This window comes from Giraffa tippelskirchi, chromosome 1 (genome assembly GCF_054371585.1).
Source record: "Giraffa tippelskirchi isolate mGirTip1 chromosome 1, T2T-mGirTip1v1.2.pri, whole genome shotgun sequence".
Classification (NCBI taxonomy): Eukaryota; Metazoa; Chordata; class Mammalia; order Artiodactyla; family Giraffidae; genus Giraffa; species Giraffa tippelskirchi.
Genome location: NC_137275.1, coordinates 30628752 through 30643935, shown reverse-complemented (window position 1 = coordinate 30643935; position 15184 = coordinate 30628752). Strand labels below are relative to the sequence as shown.

The window sequence follows — 15184 nt, the reverse complement described above, 5'->3', positions numbered from 1 at the left end:
GCAAAATATTTGCATCTCCCTGTTAGCATTTTCGAGCTTCCCAGTTGACATTAGTGTTAAAGAGTCCACCTGCCAATGCAGGTGACATAAGGAGACATAAGAGACCCAGATTCAATCCCTGGGTTGGGAAGATACCCTGCGGGGTGAATGACAACCTGCTTCAGTATCCTTGCCTGAACAGAGAAGCCTGTCAGGCTACAGTCCATAGGGTCATAAAGAGTCAGACACGAATGAAGTGTCTTAGTGCAGCACAGCACATTAACATTTTCTGTTGTCATGACTGAGAAGAAACTTGAGCAGGATTTCATAAAATAGTCACATATTAAGCATAAATATTTAAAAAATAAAGTATATTAAAGCATGCTATTTTAACTGACAAGAAATGTCAGAGATCATCAAACTCCTGAAAAATATTTTGTCAAACTTAAAATGGAAATATATGACATGTTACAAGGTTCAGCTTGTGCATACTTAAATTTACTACCATGTTGTTAACATATTTAATATAATAATGTATAGATATTTAAATAGGTGAAACTTGTGGTTAAGAAAAGCTTTGGTCTCTACATGATAGAATTTATTCGTTTATTTGCTATGGTATTTCTTTTGAATAAACTCAGTAATTGTTCAAGGGATCCATATCGTGAGTTTACTTAAACTACTTTATGCTACTTCATTTGGTAATAACGAAAAGGTGAAGGTATATCTTGACGTTGGTAGAAAGTAACAAAAGATTAAATTATGATTTTAAAGAATATTTTAGGAAAGAATATTATCTTATTGCCAGAATATAGCACTGTGGTAATTCATAGGTTTGGTTACATTAATTTTATCATAAGCAAGGCAGCATTATGTTTACACTTTTTAAACTGTATACCTTAAATGATTATAATTAATTATTCAAAACCTCATAAAATTGAGAAAATCTCTTTATAGTTAATTTTACATCTAAAAATAAATTTATCTTTACATTGTTCTTATTTGTGCCACAGTTGTTGTAAAAAGCAGATAACTGCCCAAGTGATTTACAATTATACAAAGATATAGTTGCAAGCTTGGGTTATAAATATCAAAAGCTGTGGTAAATCATTTAATTAATTTGATTACTGCTGTGTAATGCTATCACAGTAAGACTGAATAATTTTTTGATCTCAAGGTCAAAACATACTGGAGGATAGACCTCAAGGGCAGCATACTGGAAGATAGAGTTTTTTAGAAAAGAAAGGAAAAGACATCTTTATTTTTATTAAAAATCAACTTGTATCCTCATGTTACTGCAGATTTCTGGCTGACACTAGTTAATAAGATGGCTAGGTACTTGTGCTTAGTTTCGTGGTCACAGTACAGTTCATGAGAGGACCAGGAAAAGTGATAAGACGAAAGAAAAAGAAGAAATGTGCAAACTCCCGGGTTTCCATTTATTGGAGAAATTATCCACATAGCAAATAGCATTTTTGAGAAATACATATTCCTCCAAAAAGTATTTGCAGTGTAGCTTTTTAGTAGTTTGCTTCTTCTTTTTCACATATGCACTTTGTAAGTAAAATTAATGTAGGAAAGAATTAAATAGATTTTTAAGTTAATTTAAAAGGGTAGGTATTAAATTCTAATCATTTACTTTTGCTCCATTGTACCATCAACCTTGTTAACATATGATAATCAGCTAGTTCTCTGAAGCCAGGAAGGGTTATTGATATAATACAAATGAAGTATTATCACTATTAATATCCAAATGAAGGGAAATCTTGAAATAAAAGACTGAAAATAGTGTTTACAAATGGCAAAAAGTCTAATATGTCATCTGAAAGAAAATTGTTGGTGTAAAATGTGCTTTAGGGCTTCCCAGGTGGTGCTAGTGGTAAAGAACTTGCCTATGGATGCAGGAGACATAAGAGATGCAGGTTTAGTCCTTGGGTTGAGAAGATCCCCTGCAGAAGGGAATGGGAACCCACTCCAGTATTCTTGCCTGGACAAGAATTCTTGTCCCATGGACAGTGGAGCCAGGCAGGCTATAGTCCAGGGTGTCACAAAGAGTCGGACACGACTGAAATGACTTAGCAGGCAGCAGGCAGCAAAATGTGCTGTACGGCAGAGTAGAAACTCTGAGTTTCCTGATCTTCCTGACTGGAAAGGAAGCTCTGGCTAGAATGTACTCTACACTACTCCTTGTCAAGTTTCTTTAGAGAATGAGTAATAATGAGTACATACTGAACCCAAAATCATGTTAGATTTTCAGGAAATATTCAACGTGTTTAGTACTGAAATAGAATTAATCATTATATTCCTAAGACCTCAAACAGCAGCTCAACTGGTTGAACTGAAACTGATAAATAAAACACTGAGACTTTAATGGTAGTAACTTCCATTTGTTTAATTGTTTATATTCTTTTTTTCAAGAATACATTATTTGAAAACTTATTTATGAATCGTGTGGCATATTTTGGGAGTAAGTCGTTGATCTTTGGCTTGATAAACTGAGGAATGGACAAGAATACAGTGGAGTTGGAGAGGAATCTATACTAATCAATGGCTGCTTACTTCAATGAACCATTCCAAGGATTCCAGGCCAACTGCTAAAAAAAAAATACTACTCTCTCTTTTTCTTTGCAGTTTTACCAAACTTCCAGCAACAAAACAGGCAACATTTAGTGACCAGGAATGCAAAAGTTGCCACAGAAGCTAGCAGGAAGCCAGTCACATCCAAAGAGTGGTGCTGGTACCAGGTGAGGTCATGAAAGGCTGGTCGAAGGTGCTTGGCTCCTTTGTGGCGCATGACAAACTCAACCCAGAAGACTGCTCGGTCCAGGGGTTTCACAGGCTGATCATGGTGAATTCTTGATAACTTCATAGCATTTTCTTTATAGCTAAAATTGAATATATAAATAACAACTTGAAAAGTTAATTAAGAACACCATATACCTAAAGCTGTTGTGTATTATTAAAAGTGTATTGCATAATTATATGATAAGTTGTGTGATAAATGATATCACAGAGACTACAGAAAGCACATGACAATTTGTTTCCTCTTGAGATATTTCTAGACATGATGGCCTATTGGTTGGAATGTGTTGGATGCTTTATAGTCTCAGTAATTATCGGAGGTAGGAGAGAAAATAATTGCCAGTTGGAAATAGCATTCTGAAAGTACAGAAATAGGAACGAACTAATATGTAGCTTGAAAATATAGAATTTTGATCTCACTTGCTGAGTGTGGCATTGGGAACATGATAGTGTCAGGAAGCAGCATTGAGGGCAGATCTATGAAAATGGAATCCTTCTCTCACCCCTTTACTCTTCCCCAGGTTCGATCTGGAGTATCAGTGTTAAGAAGACTTCAGCAGTAATAAGAAATGGTTTTGGTCTGTAATATTCATGGTCCTGACATTCCAGATGCAAACAAAAAGCTTCATGTGACCCTCTGGACAAGAAGTAGGGCCTAAGACTGAATAGATTCTGCAATTTTTGCTTCAGGCTACTGAGGGCTGCACATGCAGTGGTGAGATGGAAGGATGGCAATTGTTAGAACACTAATCCTTCTAACTTCTGCCAAGGAACAGACCAGGGTTTTGGTTTAAGGCTTTGAATGGCTGACTTAGAAGCAAGATTTCCTTGAGTTTGTGAAGGAGGGGGATTATTCACCCACGCTGAAGTGCAGTTATTATTGATAGAGAATACAGAACATTACCTTGTAGAAAATGGTGGAACAGCATGTAAAAAGTTCTGAGGAAGAGAACTATAAACCAGAAAAACTTGAACAAAACCCTTTTCCCCTTTGGTTTTAAAAAACCAGGCAGGTCTTTCTAAATACACAAGAATATAAGGAATAAGTACCTCTGAATACATCTCAGGAAAACAAACAATATCAACAGAAGTTCCAAGACAGACACAGTAACAAAATATTTATCAGATAAAAAGTTAATAAAAGGAATTGAAAAACTATAGTAAAACACAAATTGCATCATTAAATCAATATAAATCTGAAACTAATGCTAAATGACATTGGAAATTGTGGTCATGGACAAGATGTGCACGTTGTCAACTTTGATAACATTACACTGATAATATAGCAAACAAATCTAAGATATGATGTTTAAAGCACACTGATGGAACCTGGGGCCTGTTATACAGAGTGATGTAAGTCAGAAAGAGAAAAACAAATATCATGTATTAATATTGGAACCTAGAAAAAATTGTACTGATAACTCCACTTGTACAATAGGAATGGAAATGCAGACATAGAGAACCCACTTGTGGATACTGCCAGGGTAGGAGAGGGTGGGATGAACTGAAAGAGTAGCACTGATGTGTAAAGTAGATAAAGCCAGTTAGAAGTTGCTGTATATAACACTGGGAGCTCAGCCTGGTGCTCTAGGGCTTCCTAGGTGGCTCAGTGGTAAAAAAAAAAAAAAAAAAAATTCCTGCCAGTGCAGGAGATGCAGGAGACTGAGGTTTGATCGCTGAGTTGAAAGATCCTCTGGAGAAGGAAATGGCAACCCACTCCGGTAATCTTGCCTGGAGATTTCCATGGACAGAGGAGCCTGTCGGGCTTCAGTCCATGGGGTCACAAAGACTCGGACATGACTGAGCAACACACACAGACATAGAGATGGGATGGAATGGGGATCAGAGGGAGGCTCAAGAGGGAGGGAATATATGTATACTTAAGGATGATTCACATTGTTGTCTGGTACTAACCAATATGACATTGTAAAGCAATTATTCACCAATTAAAAATAAGTTAAACCAAAAAGAGAGACACTGATAGGAAGTTAAGTGAGTTCATAGTGAAAAGTCATTCAATATTGAAAAAAATGAAATATTTTAAAAATTATTTTAATCTTTAATGTCAATGCTTATTTATAGATTAATGTAAAATTTTTATTAAGAATTTATCTGATATTAAAGATAAATCTGATATTTATCCAAGCCTGGAAATTCTTTTAACTTTAATATGGTTTCTTTTTCCAAAGAATATATTTGTTTTATTTATATGAAGTAGAATTACATAATAAATGTAATATTTCATTATTGAGAATTTATTTGTTTATGATCACAGCTAATCACCATGTTGTAAGAAGTTCCCCCAGAACTTATTTGTTTTATTACTCAGACTTGTGCCCTATTATTCAAAGCTTGTCTCACCAGTCTCCCAAGTCCTAGGCCTGGAAAACACCACTCTGCTCTCTGTTTGAATTTCTAGATTACATGTATAAATGATGTTGAATAATATTTTTCATTCACTGTCTGACTTACTTCACTTAGCACAATGCCATGTTTTCACAAATGACAGTACTTCCTTTGTCCTATTTGCTAAATAGGACATACATATACCACATCTTCTTTATTCATCCACTGACAAACACTTGGGTTTTAGTCATATCTTTGTTACCGTGAATCATGCTGCAATTGACACTGGGGTGAAGAGATCTCTTCCATATTCTGTTTTCATTTCCTTAGATATATATCCAGAAGTGAGATTACTCAGGCTCAGTGAGTGAAAGTCGCTGAAAGTCGTTCAGTCGTGTCCAACTCTTTGCTACCCCATGGTCTATACAGTCCATGGAATTCTCCAGGCCAGAATAATGGAGTGGGTAGTCTTTCCCTTCTCCAGGGGATCTTCTCAACCCAGGGATCGAACCAGCTCTGCCACACTGAAGGTAGATTCTTTACCAGCTGTGCCACAGGGCAAGCCCAAGAATACTGGAGTGGGTAGCCTATCCCTTTTCCAGTGGATCATCTGGTGGTTCTATTGTTAATCTTTTGAGGAGTTCCCATACTAGTTTCCATAAGGGCTGTATCAAATTACATTCCCACCTGGAGTGCACTGGAGTTCCTCTTTTTCTACATCCTTACCAATATCTTAGACCTTGTATTTTGATGATGGCTATTCTAACAGTTTCAAGCTGGTTTGAAACTCAATATTCAAAAAACTAAGACCATGGCCTCCAGTTTCATCACTTCACGTCAAATAAAAGGGGAACAATTGGAAGCAGTGGTAGATTTAATTTTCTTGGACTCCAAAATCACTGCAGACAGTGACTGCAGCCATGAAATTAAAAGAAGCTTGCTCCTTGGAAGGAAAGCTATGATAAACCTAGACAGTGTATTAAAAAGCAGAGATATCACTTTGCCAACAAAGGTCCACATTGTCAAAGCTATGATTTTTCCAGTAGTCATGTATGAATGTTATTTTGTGCATGTGTGCTCAGTCAAGTCTGGCTCTTTGATACTCTATGGACTGTAGCCCTCCAGGCTCCTCTGTCCAAGGAATTTTCCAAGCAAGAATACTGGAGTGGATTGCCATTTTCTACTCCAAGGAATCTTCTCAATTCAGGGATTGAAACTGCATCTCCTGTGGCACCTGCATTGACACATGGATTGTTTACCACTGGACCATAAAGAAGGCTGAGCACCAAAGATTTAATGCTTTTAATTGTGGTGCTGGAGAAGACTCTTGAGAGTCCCTTAGATCGCAAGGAGATCAAACCGGTCAATCTTAAAGAAATCAACTCTGAATATTCATTGGAAGGGCTGATGCTGAAGCTGAAGCTCCAATACTGTGGCCACCTGATGTGAAGAGCCGACTCATTAGAAAAAAACCCTGATACTGGCACGGATTGAAGGCAAAAGGAGAAGGGAGTGGCAGAGGATGAGATGGTTAGATAGCATCACCAACTCAATGGACATGAATTTGAGCAAACTTTGGGAGATAGTGGAAGACAGAAGAGGCTGGCATGCCACAGTCTGTAGGGTCACAGAGTTGGACACAACTTAGTGAATGAACAGCATCAACAATGATTGTAACGGGTATGAGGTGGGATTTTTATTTGTATTTACTGATGCTTAGTGACATGAAGCCCATTTTCATGCACCTGTTGGCCATTTGCTTGTCTTCTTTGGGAAAATATCTATTCAGTACCTCTGCTCATTAAAAAAAAAAAATTGCTGTTGAGTAATGAGTTCCTTGTATCATTTGAATATTAATCTTTTATCAGATGTATACTTTTCAAAATGTTCTCCAATTTTGTAGGTTCCCTTTCATTTTATAGATCATTTCTTTTGCTGTGCAGAAGTTTTTGAGCTTGATATAGCCCCACCTGTTGAGCTTTGCATAGGTTCCTTGTACTTTTGGTGTCATATCCCAAAATTTGTTTCTAAGACCCTTGTCAAGGAACTTTTCCTCCTGTTTTAAGATAGCAGCTTTATGGTTTCAGGTCTTTTGCTTAAGTCTTTAGTCTATTTCTACTCAATTTTTGTAAGTAATGTAATATGCGGGTCCAAATGTCATTCTCCTGCATATAATTATTTAGTTTCCCCAGTACTACTTATTGAATAGATAACACTTTTCCTATTGAGTATTTTTCACTTTTTTTTCAAATATTTTTCAACTTCACATATGAGGGTTCGTTTCAGGGCTCTCAATCCTTTCCATTGGTCTGTATGTCTATTTTTATGCCAATTATATCTTTTTAAAAATTACTATAGCTTTGTAGTACAGTTTGAAATAAGAAGTGGGATGCCTCCAACTTCATTATTTCTTGGGATTGCTTTGGCTGTTTGTGATCTCTTGTGGTTTCATGCAAATTTAGAATTTGTTTTTCTATTTATGTGCCCCAGAAGGCCTTAGAAATTGATCACTCAACCCATTCTTCTTTTTCTGCCAAGCAATTCTTTCTAGCTGAAAGTTCTCTCTTGGTGATGATTAATGCTGGCTTGGGGATGATGCTGGTAAAATAAAACTGTCATCATTCTGTTCTTGTGTTATTTATATCAGGTTTTTTGTTCTACTGTGTTGCTAAAATTTCTTACATGGCCTTTAGCACACTCCCAGAAATGATTTTGTTCATGAGTAGTGTCTAATTATTGTTCTTTGTCAGGGAATGAGGAGGCTGGGTTCTTCTCTACCTCCATTTGGATCTTTCAATTTTCCTTCATTTTCTTTCTCTGGTTTTAATTTAAAATATATCAATATAAGAAATTTTTAACTAACAAATATAGTCCTATTTTTTAATAAAATTATTTATATTATTTTCTATTTATAAATTAGTGCAAGGAAATAGTGGAAGCTTCTAAACTATCATTGATTATAGCTACATGAGGAGAGTTGAGTGAGTTTTTATTTTTATTTACCTTTATTTTTATCATATTGCCTAAACTCATTATAGTGATAATAGCTGCAATTTTTAAGAAATAGAAGTACTATTATTAATAAAAATTTGTATCTTTTCAACAATAGCTCATTTTCTTTAAATAAATGTAGTATTTCTTCAAGGTTGTAATCTATTACCCATTAGTGGTAGGTGACAAAGTACTTTCACAAAATTTAGGAAGCATAAAACAATATAATTTGCTATTAGATATGTGCTGGTGATTATGTGAAAGTTATCAATTTAAAATTTATGAAACTGATTATTCCTTCAGGAAACAAGATGCTTCTTCTTAGAAAAGAATATATTCTCTACTCACGAAGGGTTGTTAATAACTGCTTTCAAAGCGTTAAGCAGATCTGCACTTGTCATTCTTTGCAAGTCTACTTCAACAGCTGCCCCTTTGGCTTTCATACGAGCAACGTTATCATGCTGGTCACCAAACATAGGAATTCCAACCATAGGGACCGCGTGGTAAATAGCTTCATAGATCCCATTGGTTCCACAGTGAGTGACAAAAGCTCTGGTTTTGGGATGACCTAAAAATTAAAAAAAAAAAAAATATATATATATATATTATTCTAAGTTGTAAGAGTTTCAGAAACAGAAAATCATGATACTTTCATAAATCATTAATTCTATTAAGTGACATATTCTATATAATTCTGTGCCATGAGGCCTCATATAAATTCTTATAGGCTCTGAAGAAAGCAGTAATTAATCACTCCAGGCTAAGTATAATTAGTGATTCTGGCAAGTAAGTCATTCTACAGACAACTGAGAAGTTTCCTGCAGAATAAATGATGAAGAGTACTTGTCATTTGACAAGTTATTGGAGGGAGTACACATCAACAAAAAAGAATGGAAGGACTAAAGAAACCAAGTATTTTTGTTACTGGGAAAATAGTTTTGTTGATGGGAAAGGGGTGGTGAGATGTGCAGGATTTCAATACCAGAATGTTAGCAATGTTAGCATCAGGTCAGTTCAATTCAGTCACTCAGTCGTGTCCGACTCTTTGCGACTCTATGGACTGCAGCTCTCCAGGCCTCACTGTCCATCACCAACTCCCGGAGTTTACTCAGACTCATGTCCATTGAGTTGGTGATGTCATCCAAACATCATCCTCTGTTGTTCCCTTCTCCTCCTGCCTTCAATCTTTCCCAACATCAGGGTCTCTTCCAATGAGCCAGTTCTTCGCATCAGGTGGCCAAAGTATTGGAGTTTTAGCTTCAGCATCAGTCCTTCCAATGTATATTCAGGACTGATTTCCTTTGGGATGGACTGGTTGGATTTCCTTGTATTCCAAGGGACTCATAAGAGTCTTCTCCAACACCACAGTTCAAAAGCATCAATGCTCAGTACTCAGCTTTCTTTATAGTCAAGCTCTCAGATCCATACATGACTACTGGAAAAACCATAGCCTTGACTAGACAGGCCTTTGTTGGCAAAGTAATGTCCGTGCTTTTTAATATGCTGTGTAGTTTGGTCATAACTTTTCTTCCAAGGAGTAAGTATCTTTTAATTTCATGGCTGCAGTCACCATATGCAGTGAGTTTGGAGCCCCCCAAAATAAAGTCTGCCACTGTTTCCACTGTTTCCCCATATATTTTCCAGGAAGTGATGGGACCGGATGCCGTGATCTTAATTTTCTAAATGTTGAGTTTTAGGGCAACTTTTTCACTCTCCTCTTTCACTTTCATCAAAAGGCTCTTTAGTTCTTCACTTTCTGTCATAAAGGTGGTGTTATCTGCATGTCTGGGGTTATTGATATTTCTCCCAGAAATCTTGATCCCAGCTTGTGCTTCATCCATTCCAGCATTTCTCATTGTGTATTCTACATACAAGTTAAATAAGCAGGGTGACAACATACAGCCTTGATGTACTCCTTTCCCTATTTGGAACCAGTTTGTTGTTCTAGATGCAGTTCTAAATGTTGCTTCCTGACCTGCATACGTATTTCTCAAGAGGCTGGTCAGGTGGTCTGGTATTCCCATCTTTTTCAGAATTTTCCACAGTTTATTGTGATCCACACAGTCAAAGGTTTTGGCATAGTCAGTAAAGCAGAAATAGATGTTTTTCTGGAACTCTCTTGCTTTTTCGATGATCCAATGGATATTGGCAATTTGATCTTTGGTTCCTCTGCCTTTTCTTTAATCAGTTTGAATATCTGGGAGTTCATGGTTCACATATTGTTGAAGCCTGGCTTGGAGAATTTTGAGCATTACTTTGCTGCTGCTGCTACTGCTGCTGCTTCTGCTAAGTCATTTCAGTCGTGTCCAACTCCTAGTGACCCCATGGACTGCAGCCTACCAGGCTCCTTCATCCACGGGATTTTCCAGGCAAGAGTACTGGAGTGGGTTGCCATTGCCTTCTCCGATTACTTTGCTAGTGAGTGCAATTGTGCGATAGTTTGAGCATACTTTTGCATTGTCTTTCTTTGGGATTGGAATGAAAACTGACCATTTCCACTCCTATGGCCACTACTGCATTTTCCAAATTTGATGGCATATTGAGTGCATCATACAAAAGGCTACAGCAATTGCATGTGTACTCTGTTTAAGCATTTGACTCTATAGTAATAGAGAGCCATTTATATTATGGATGGTTAAATGGTTTGCCAGATATTTTTTTTTTCCATATGATTGTAGTAGGCAAAAGAGAAGAGAAGTGGGAGAAAAAGAATGAAGAGAATCAGGAGGTTTTTGCAATATTCTATACAAAATTAATGGGAGCCTGATATAAAGATTTTTTTTTGACTTTGATTCTGAGGAGGGAGAAACTATATCATAAATGAGAGAATTATAAATTCGATATTTGTGTTACAGTTTGACAAAGATCCTTGACCAAAGCCTAGTCATATTTCCCTGAACTCTTCTCCACTAGAATTTGATTTTGGGGCTCCTTTATCTCTGCATTGCCCAATTTTAGCAAGGACTCTACTAAGTCAGTTTAAAAGATCAGTCAGTTTAAAAGATCAGTTTAAAAGATCATCTTTTATAGTTGTCACCTCTTCTTTCACTATCCCCCAAGTGATATGTGATGACCTTCAGTAAGAATCTAATTAGGTTAGTTTTGCTAGACTGTTCCTTTGCACCTGACATTTCTTCTTTCTAATTTTCCATACAATGAACTTCCACTCACTATACTCTTTTGTTGTAAATTCTCCTATTTTCCTTTCTGCATGCAGTGTTGAATACAGTCTCTCTGTCATATTATAAAAGTCCATTGCACTAATAACTATACTTATCATGATGGTTTTGAATAAAGTTTGCCTTAGTCTTTAAAAAGTGTCAGGAAAAATCTTTTCTTTTACAAACTCCAAAAGAAGTGCGAAGAAAACATTAAAGCTTTTTTATTATTTTAAATACAAATTTGTTGGATTTATCTGTTATTGAGCATTCACATTATCCCTCATTCAGCTCTGTTTATTTTTCTTTCTTTGGTCTTACCAAGAAGATCATTCTGTGGAATCCATTTATATAGTCGGGTATTGACTCCTAATGTTTCTGGTTTCTTTCCCGTGTATCTCCACAGAACCTATTAAGATAAATGTCTTTATTAGAAGATTTTTAAAATCACATCCTGTCAAAAGAAGGCAGTTAACCTAGGATTAATCAGGTCTGATGCCTCCAGGTAATACACAAGCAAACTGAGGCCCTAAGTGATTAGGTAATGAGTATTTTTAAGCCACTGACACTACAACCATATTTTGTAAGGCTTGCAACAATCCTAGTCAATAGGTTATCACCCTTGGATTAAATCTAACTTGCAGATGAAGAAAAATGATAATCTGTATCTGAAACAACTACCTACTGGTGTTACTAGGCTACTCTGGTAAAGGGGATTTTTGAAACAAAATTTTCGGAGGCAAAGGGGAGGGATGTTATTTACCTCTTTTGATCTTTTTTTTTAATATAGTTACCAGTAACAGAGACTCATAGTAAAATATTAGTAATGACATTTTTCATTTTAAAGTATTGTAACTATCGAGTCTGGTGGCACTAAAAGCATCCACAATAGTGTGTAACCAGTTCTGTATCATTAAATAACTCCTTATTCGTCTCATTCCCTAGCCACTGATAACTTCTGTTCTACTTTCTGTCTCTATAAATTTGATTACTTTAGGTAACAATTTCAAGTGGAACAAAGCAATATTTGTCTTCATCTGACTTAGCATTATTTTATATCAGGGATCATGCATGTTGTGACATATCAGAATTTCCTTTCTTTTTTTAACGCTGAATAATGTTTCATTATATATGTATGTATGTATGTATGTGTATATGTATATATATGTGTGTATGTATGTATGTGTATATATATATATATGTATGTGTATATATATAGGTTCTTAGTCACTCAGTCGTGTCCCCCTCTTTGTGGCCCCATAGACTGTAGCCCACCAGGCTGCTCCATCCATGGGGATTCTCCAGGCAATAATACTGGAGTGGGTTGCCATGCCCTCCTCCAAGGGATCATCCCAACTCAGGGATTGAACCCGGGTCTCCTTCATTGCATGTGGATTCCTTACCATCTGTGCCACCAGGGAAGCACATATATATATATATATGTGGATACCAAGGGGGAAGTCAGGTGGGATGAGTTGGGAGATAGGGATTGGCATATATACACCAGTGATACTATGTATAAAGCAGATAACTAATGAGAACATATTATACAGCATAGGGAACTCTACTCAGTGCTCTGTGGTGACCTAAATGTGAATGAAATCCACCAAAGATGGGATGTATGTATACATATAGCTGATTCACTTTGCTATACAGTAGAAACTAATACAGCATTGTAAAGCACCTATACTCCCATAAAAATAAAAATAAATAAAAAATAATATTAACCTCCAGAAAATAAAAAAATAAATAAATTAAACAAGTTCTTTATTCATTCATTTTGCCATCATGAATATTGTTGCTATGACTCAGTTCAGTTCAGTTCAGTCACTCAGTCATGTCCAATTCTGAGTAACTGTATGGACTGCAGCACACCAGTCCTCCCTGTCCATCGCCAACTCCCAGAGTTTACTCAAACTCATGTCCATTGAGTCGGTGATGCCATCAAACTATCTCATCCTCTGTCATCCCATTCTTCTCCTGCCCTCAATCTTTCCCAGCATCAGGATTTTTTCCAATGAGTCAGTTCTTCACATCAGGTGCCCAAAGTTTTGGAGTTCCAGCATCAGCATCAGTCCTTCCAATGAATATTCAGGACTGATTTTCTTTAGGATGGACTGGTTGGATTTCCTTGCAGTCCAAGAGACCCTCAGGAGTCTTCTCCAACACCACAGTTCAAAAGCATCATTTCTTCAGTGCTCAGCTTTTTTTATAGTCAAGCTCTCACATCCATACATGACTACTGGAAAAACCATAGCTTTGACTATATGGACATTTGTTGGCAAACTAATATCTCTGCTTTGCTGTCTAGGTTGGTCATAGCTTTTCTTCCAAACTTGATTTTTTTTAAAATTTCAAGGCTGCAGTCACCATCTGCGGTGATTTTGGAGCCCAAGAAAATAAAGTACTCCACTGTTTCCACTGTTTCCTCATCTTTTTGCCATGAAGTGATGGGACCAGATGCTATGATCTTAACTTTCTGAATGTTGAGTTTTAGGTCAATATTTTCAATCTCCTCTTTCACTTTCATCAAGAGGCCCTTTAGTTCTTTTTCACTTTCTGCCATAAGGGTGGTGTCATCTGCATAACTGAGGTTATTGATATTTCTCCCGGCAGTCTTGATTCCAGCTTGTGCTTCATGCAGCCAATCTAGAGCCATAAAACTCAGCAGTGGCCACAGGACTGGAAAAGGTCAGTTTTCATTCCAATCCCAAAGAAAGGCAATGCCAAAGAATGCTCAAACTACTGCAAAACTGCACTCATCTCACAGGCTAGTAAAGTAATGTTCAAAATTCTCCAAGCCAGGCTTCAGCAAAACGTGAACTGTGAAATTCCAGATGTTCAAGCTGGTTTTAGAAAAGGCAGGGGAACCAGAGATCAAATTGCTAACATCCTCTGGATCATCGAAAAGGCAAGAGAATTCCAGAAAAACCTATTTCTGCTATTGACTATGGCAAAGCCTTTGACTGTGTGGATCACAATAAACTGTGGAAAATTCTGAAAGAGATGGGAATACCAGACCACCTGACCTGCCTCTTGAGAAACCTGTATGTAGGTTAGGATGCAACAGTTAGAACTGGAGATGAAATAACAGACTGGTTCCAAATAGGAAAATGAGTACATCAAGGCTGTATATTGTCACCTTGCTTATTTAACTTATATCCAGAGTACATCATGAGAAATGCTGGACTGGAAGAAGCACAGCTGGAATCAAGATTGCTAGGAGAAATATCAACAACCTCAGATATGCAGATGACACCACACTTATGGCAGAAAGTGCAGAGGAACTAAAGAGCCTCTTGATGAAAGTGAAAGAGGAGAGTGAAAAAGTTGGCTTATAGCTCAACATTCAAAAAACTAAGATCATGGCATCTGGTCCCATCATTTCATGGAAAATAGATGAGGAAACAATGGAAACAGTGTCAGACTATATTCTTTTGAGCTCCAAAATCACTGCTGATGGTGATTGCAGCCATGAAATTAATATGCTTACTCCTTGGAAAGAAAGTTATGACCAACCTAGATAGCATATTAAAAAGCAGAGACAATACTTTGCCAACAAAGGTCTGTCTAGTCAAGGCTATAGTTTTTCCAGTGGTCATTTATGGATGTGAGAGTTGGACTGTGAAGAAAGCTGAGCACTGAAGAATTGATGCTTTTGAACTGTGGTTTTGGAGAAGACTCTTAAGAGTCCCTTGGACTGCAAGGAGATCCAACCAGTCCATCCTAAAGGAGATTAGTCCTGGGTGTTCATTGGAAGGACTGATGTTGAAACTGAAACTCCAATACTTTGGCCACCTCATGCGAAGAGTTGATTCATTGGAAAAGACCCTGATGCTGGGAAGGATTGGGGGCAAGAGGAGAAGGGGACAACAGAGGATGAGATGGCTGTATGGCATCACCGACTC

The 15184-nt window shown here is 37.1% G+C and overlaps 1 protein-coding gene across 2 annotated transcripts in view; it reads right to left on the bottom strand.

Annotated features, from left to right (window-relative positions):
- Positions 1 to 2587: 2587 nt before the first annotated feature.
- The window catches only part of LOC145514640 (UDP-glucuronosyltransferase 2A2-like), a 40818-nt gene continuing 28221 nt past the window's right edge, over positions 2588 to 15184 (bottom strand). For both annotated transcript variants that reach the window (XM_081512953.1, XM_081512965.1), the window contains exons 4-6: positions 11598 to 11685; positions 8467 to 8686; positions 2588 to 2864 (exon numbers count right to left, since the gene is read on the bottom strand). In XM_081512953.1, the coding sequence (XP_081369079.1) occupies positions 2588 to 2864; positions 8467 to 8686; positions 11598 to 11685 (585 nt within the window). The remainder of the gene's footprint in view (positions 2865 to 8466; positions 8687 to 11597; positions 11686 to 15184) is intronic.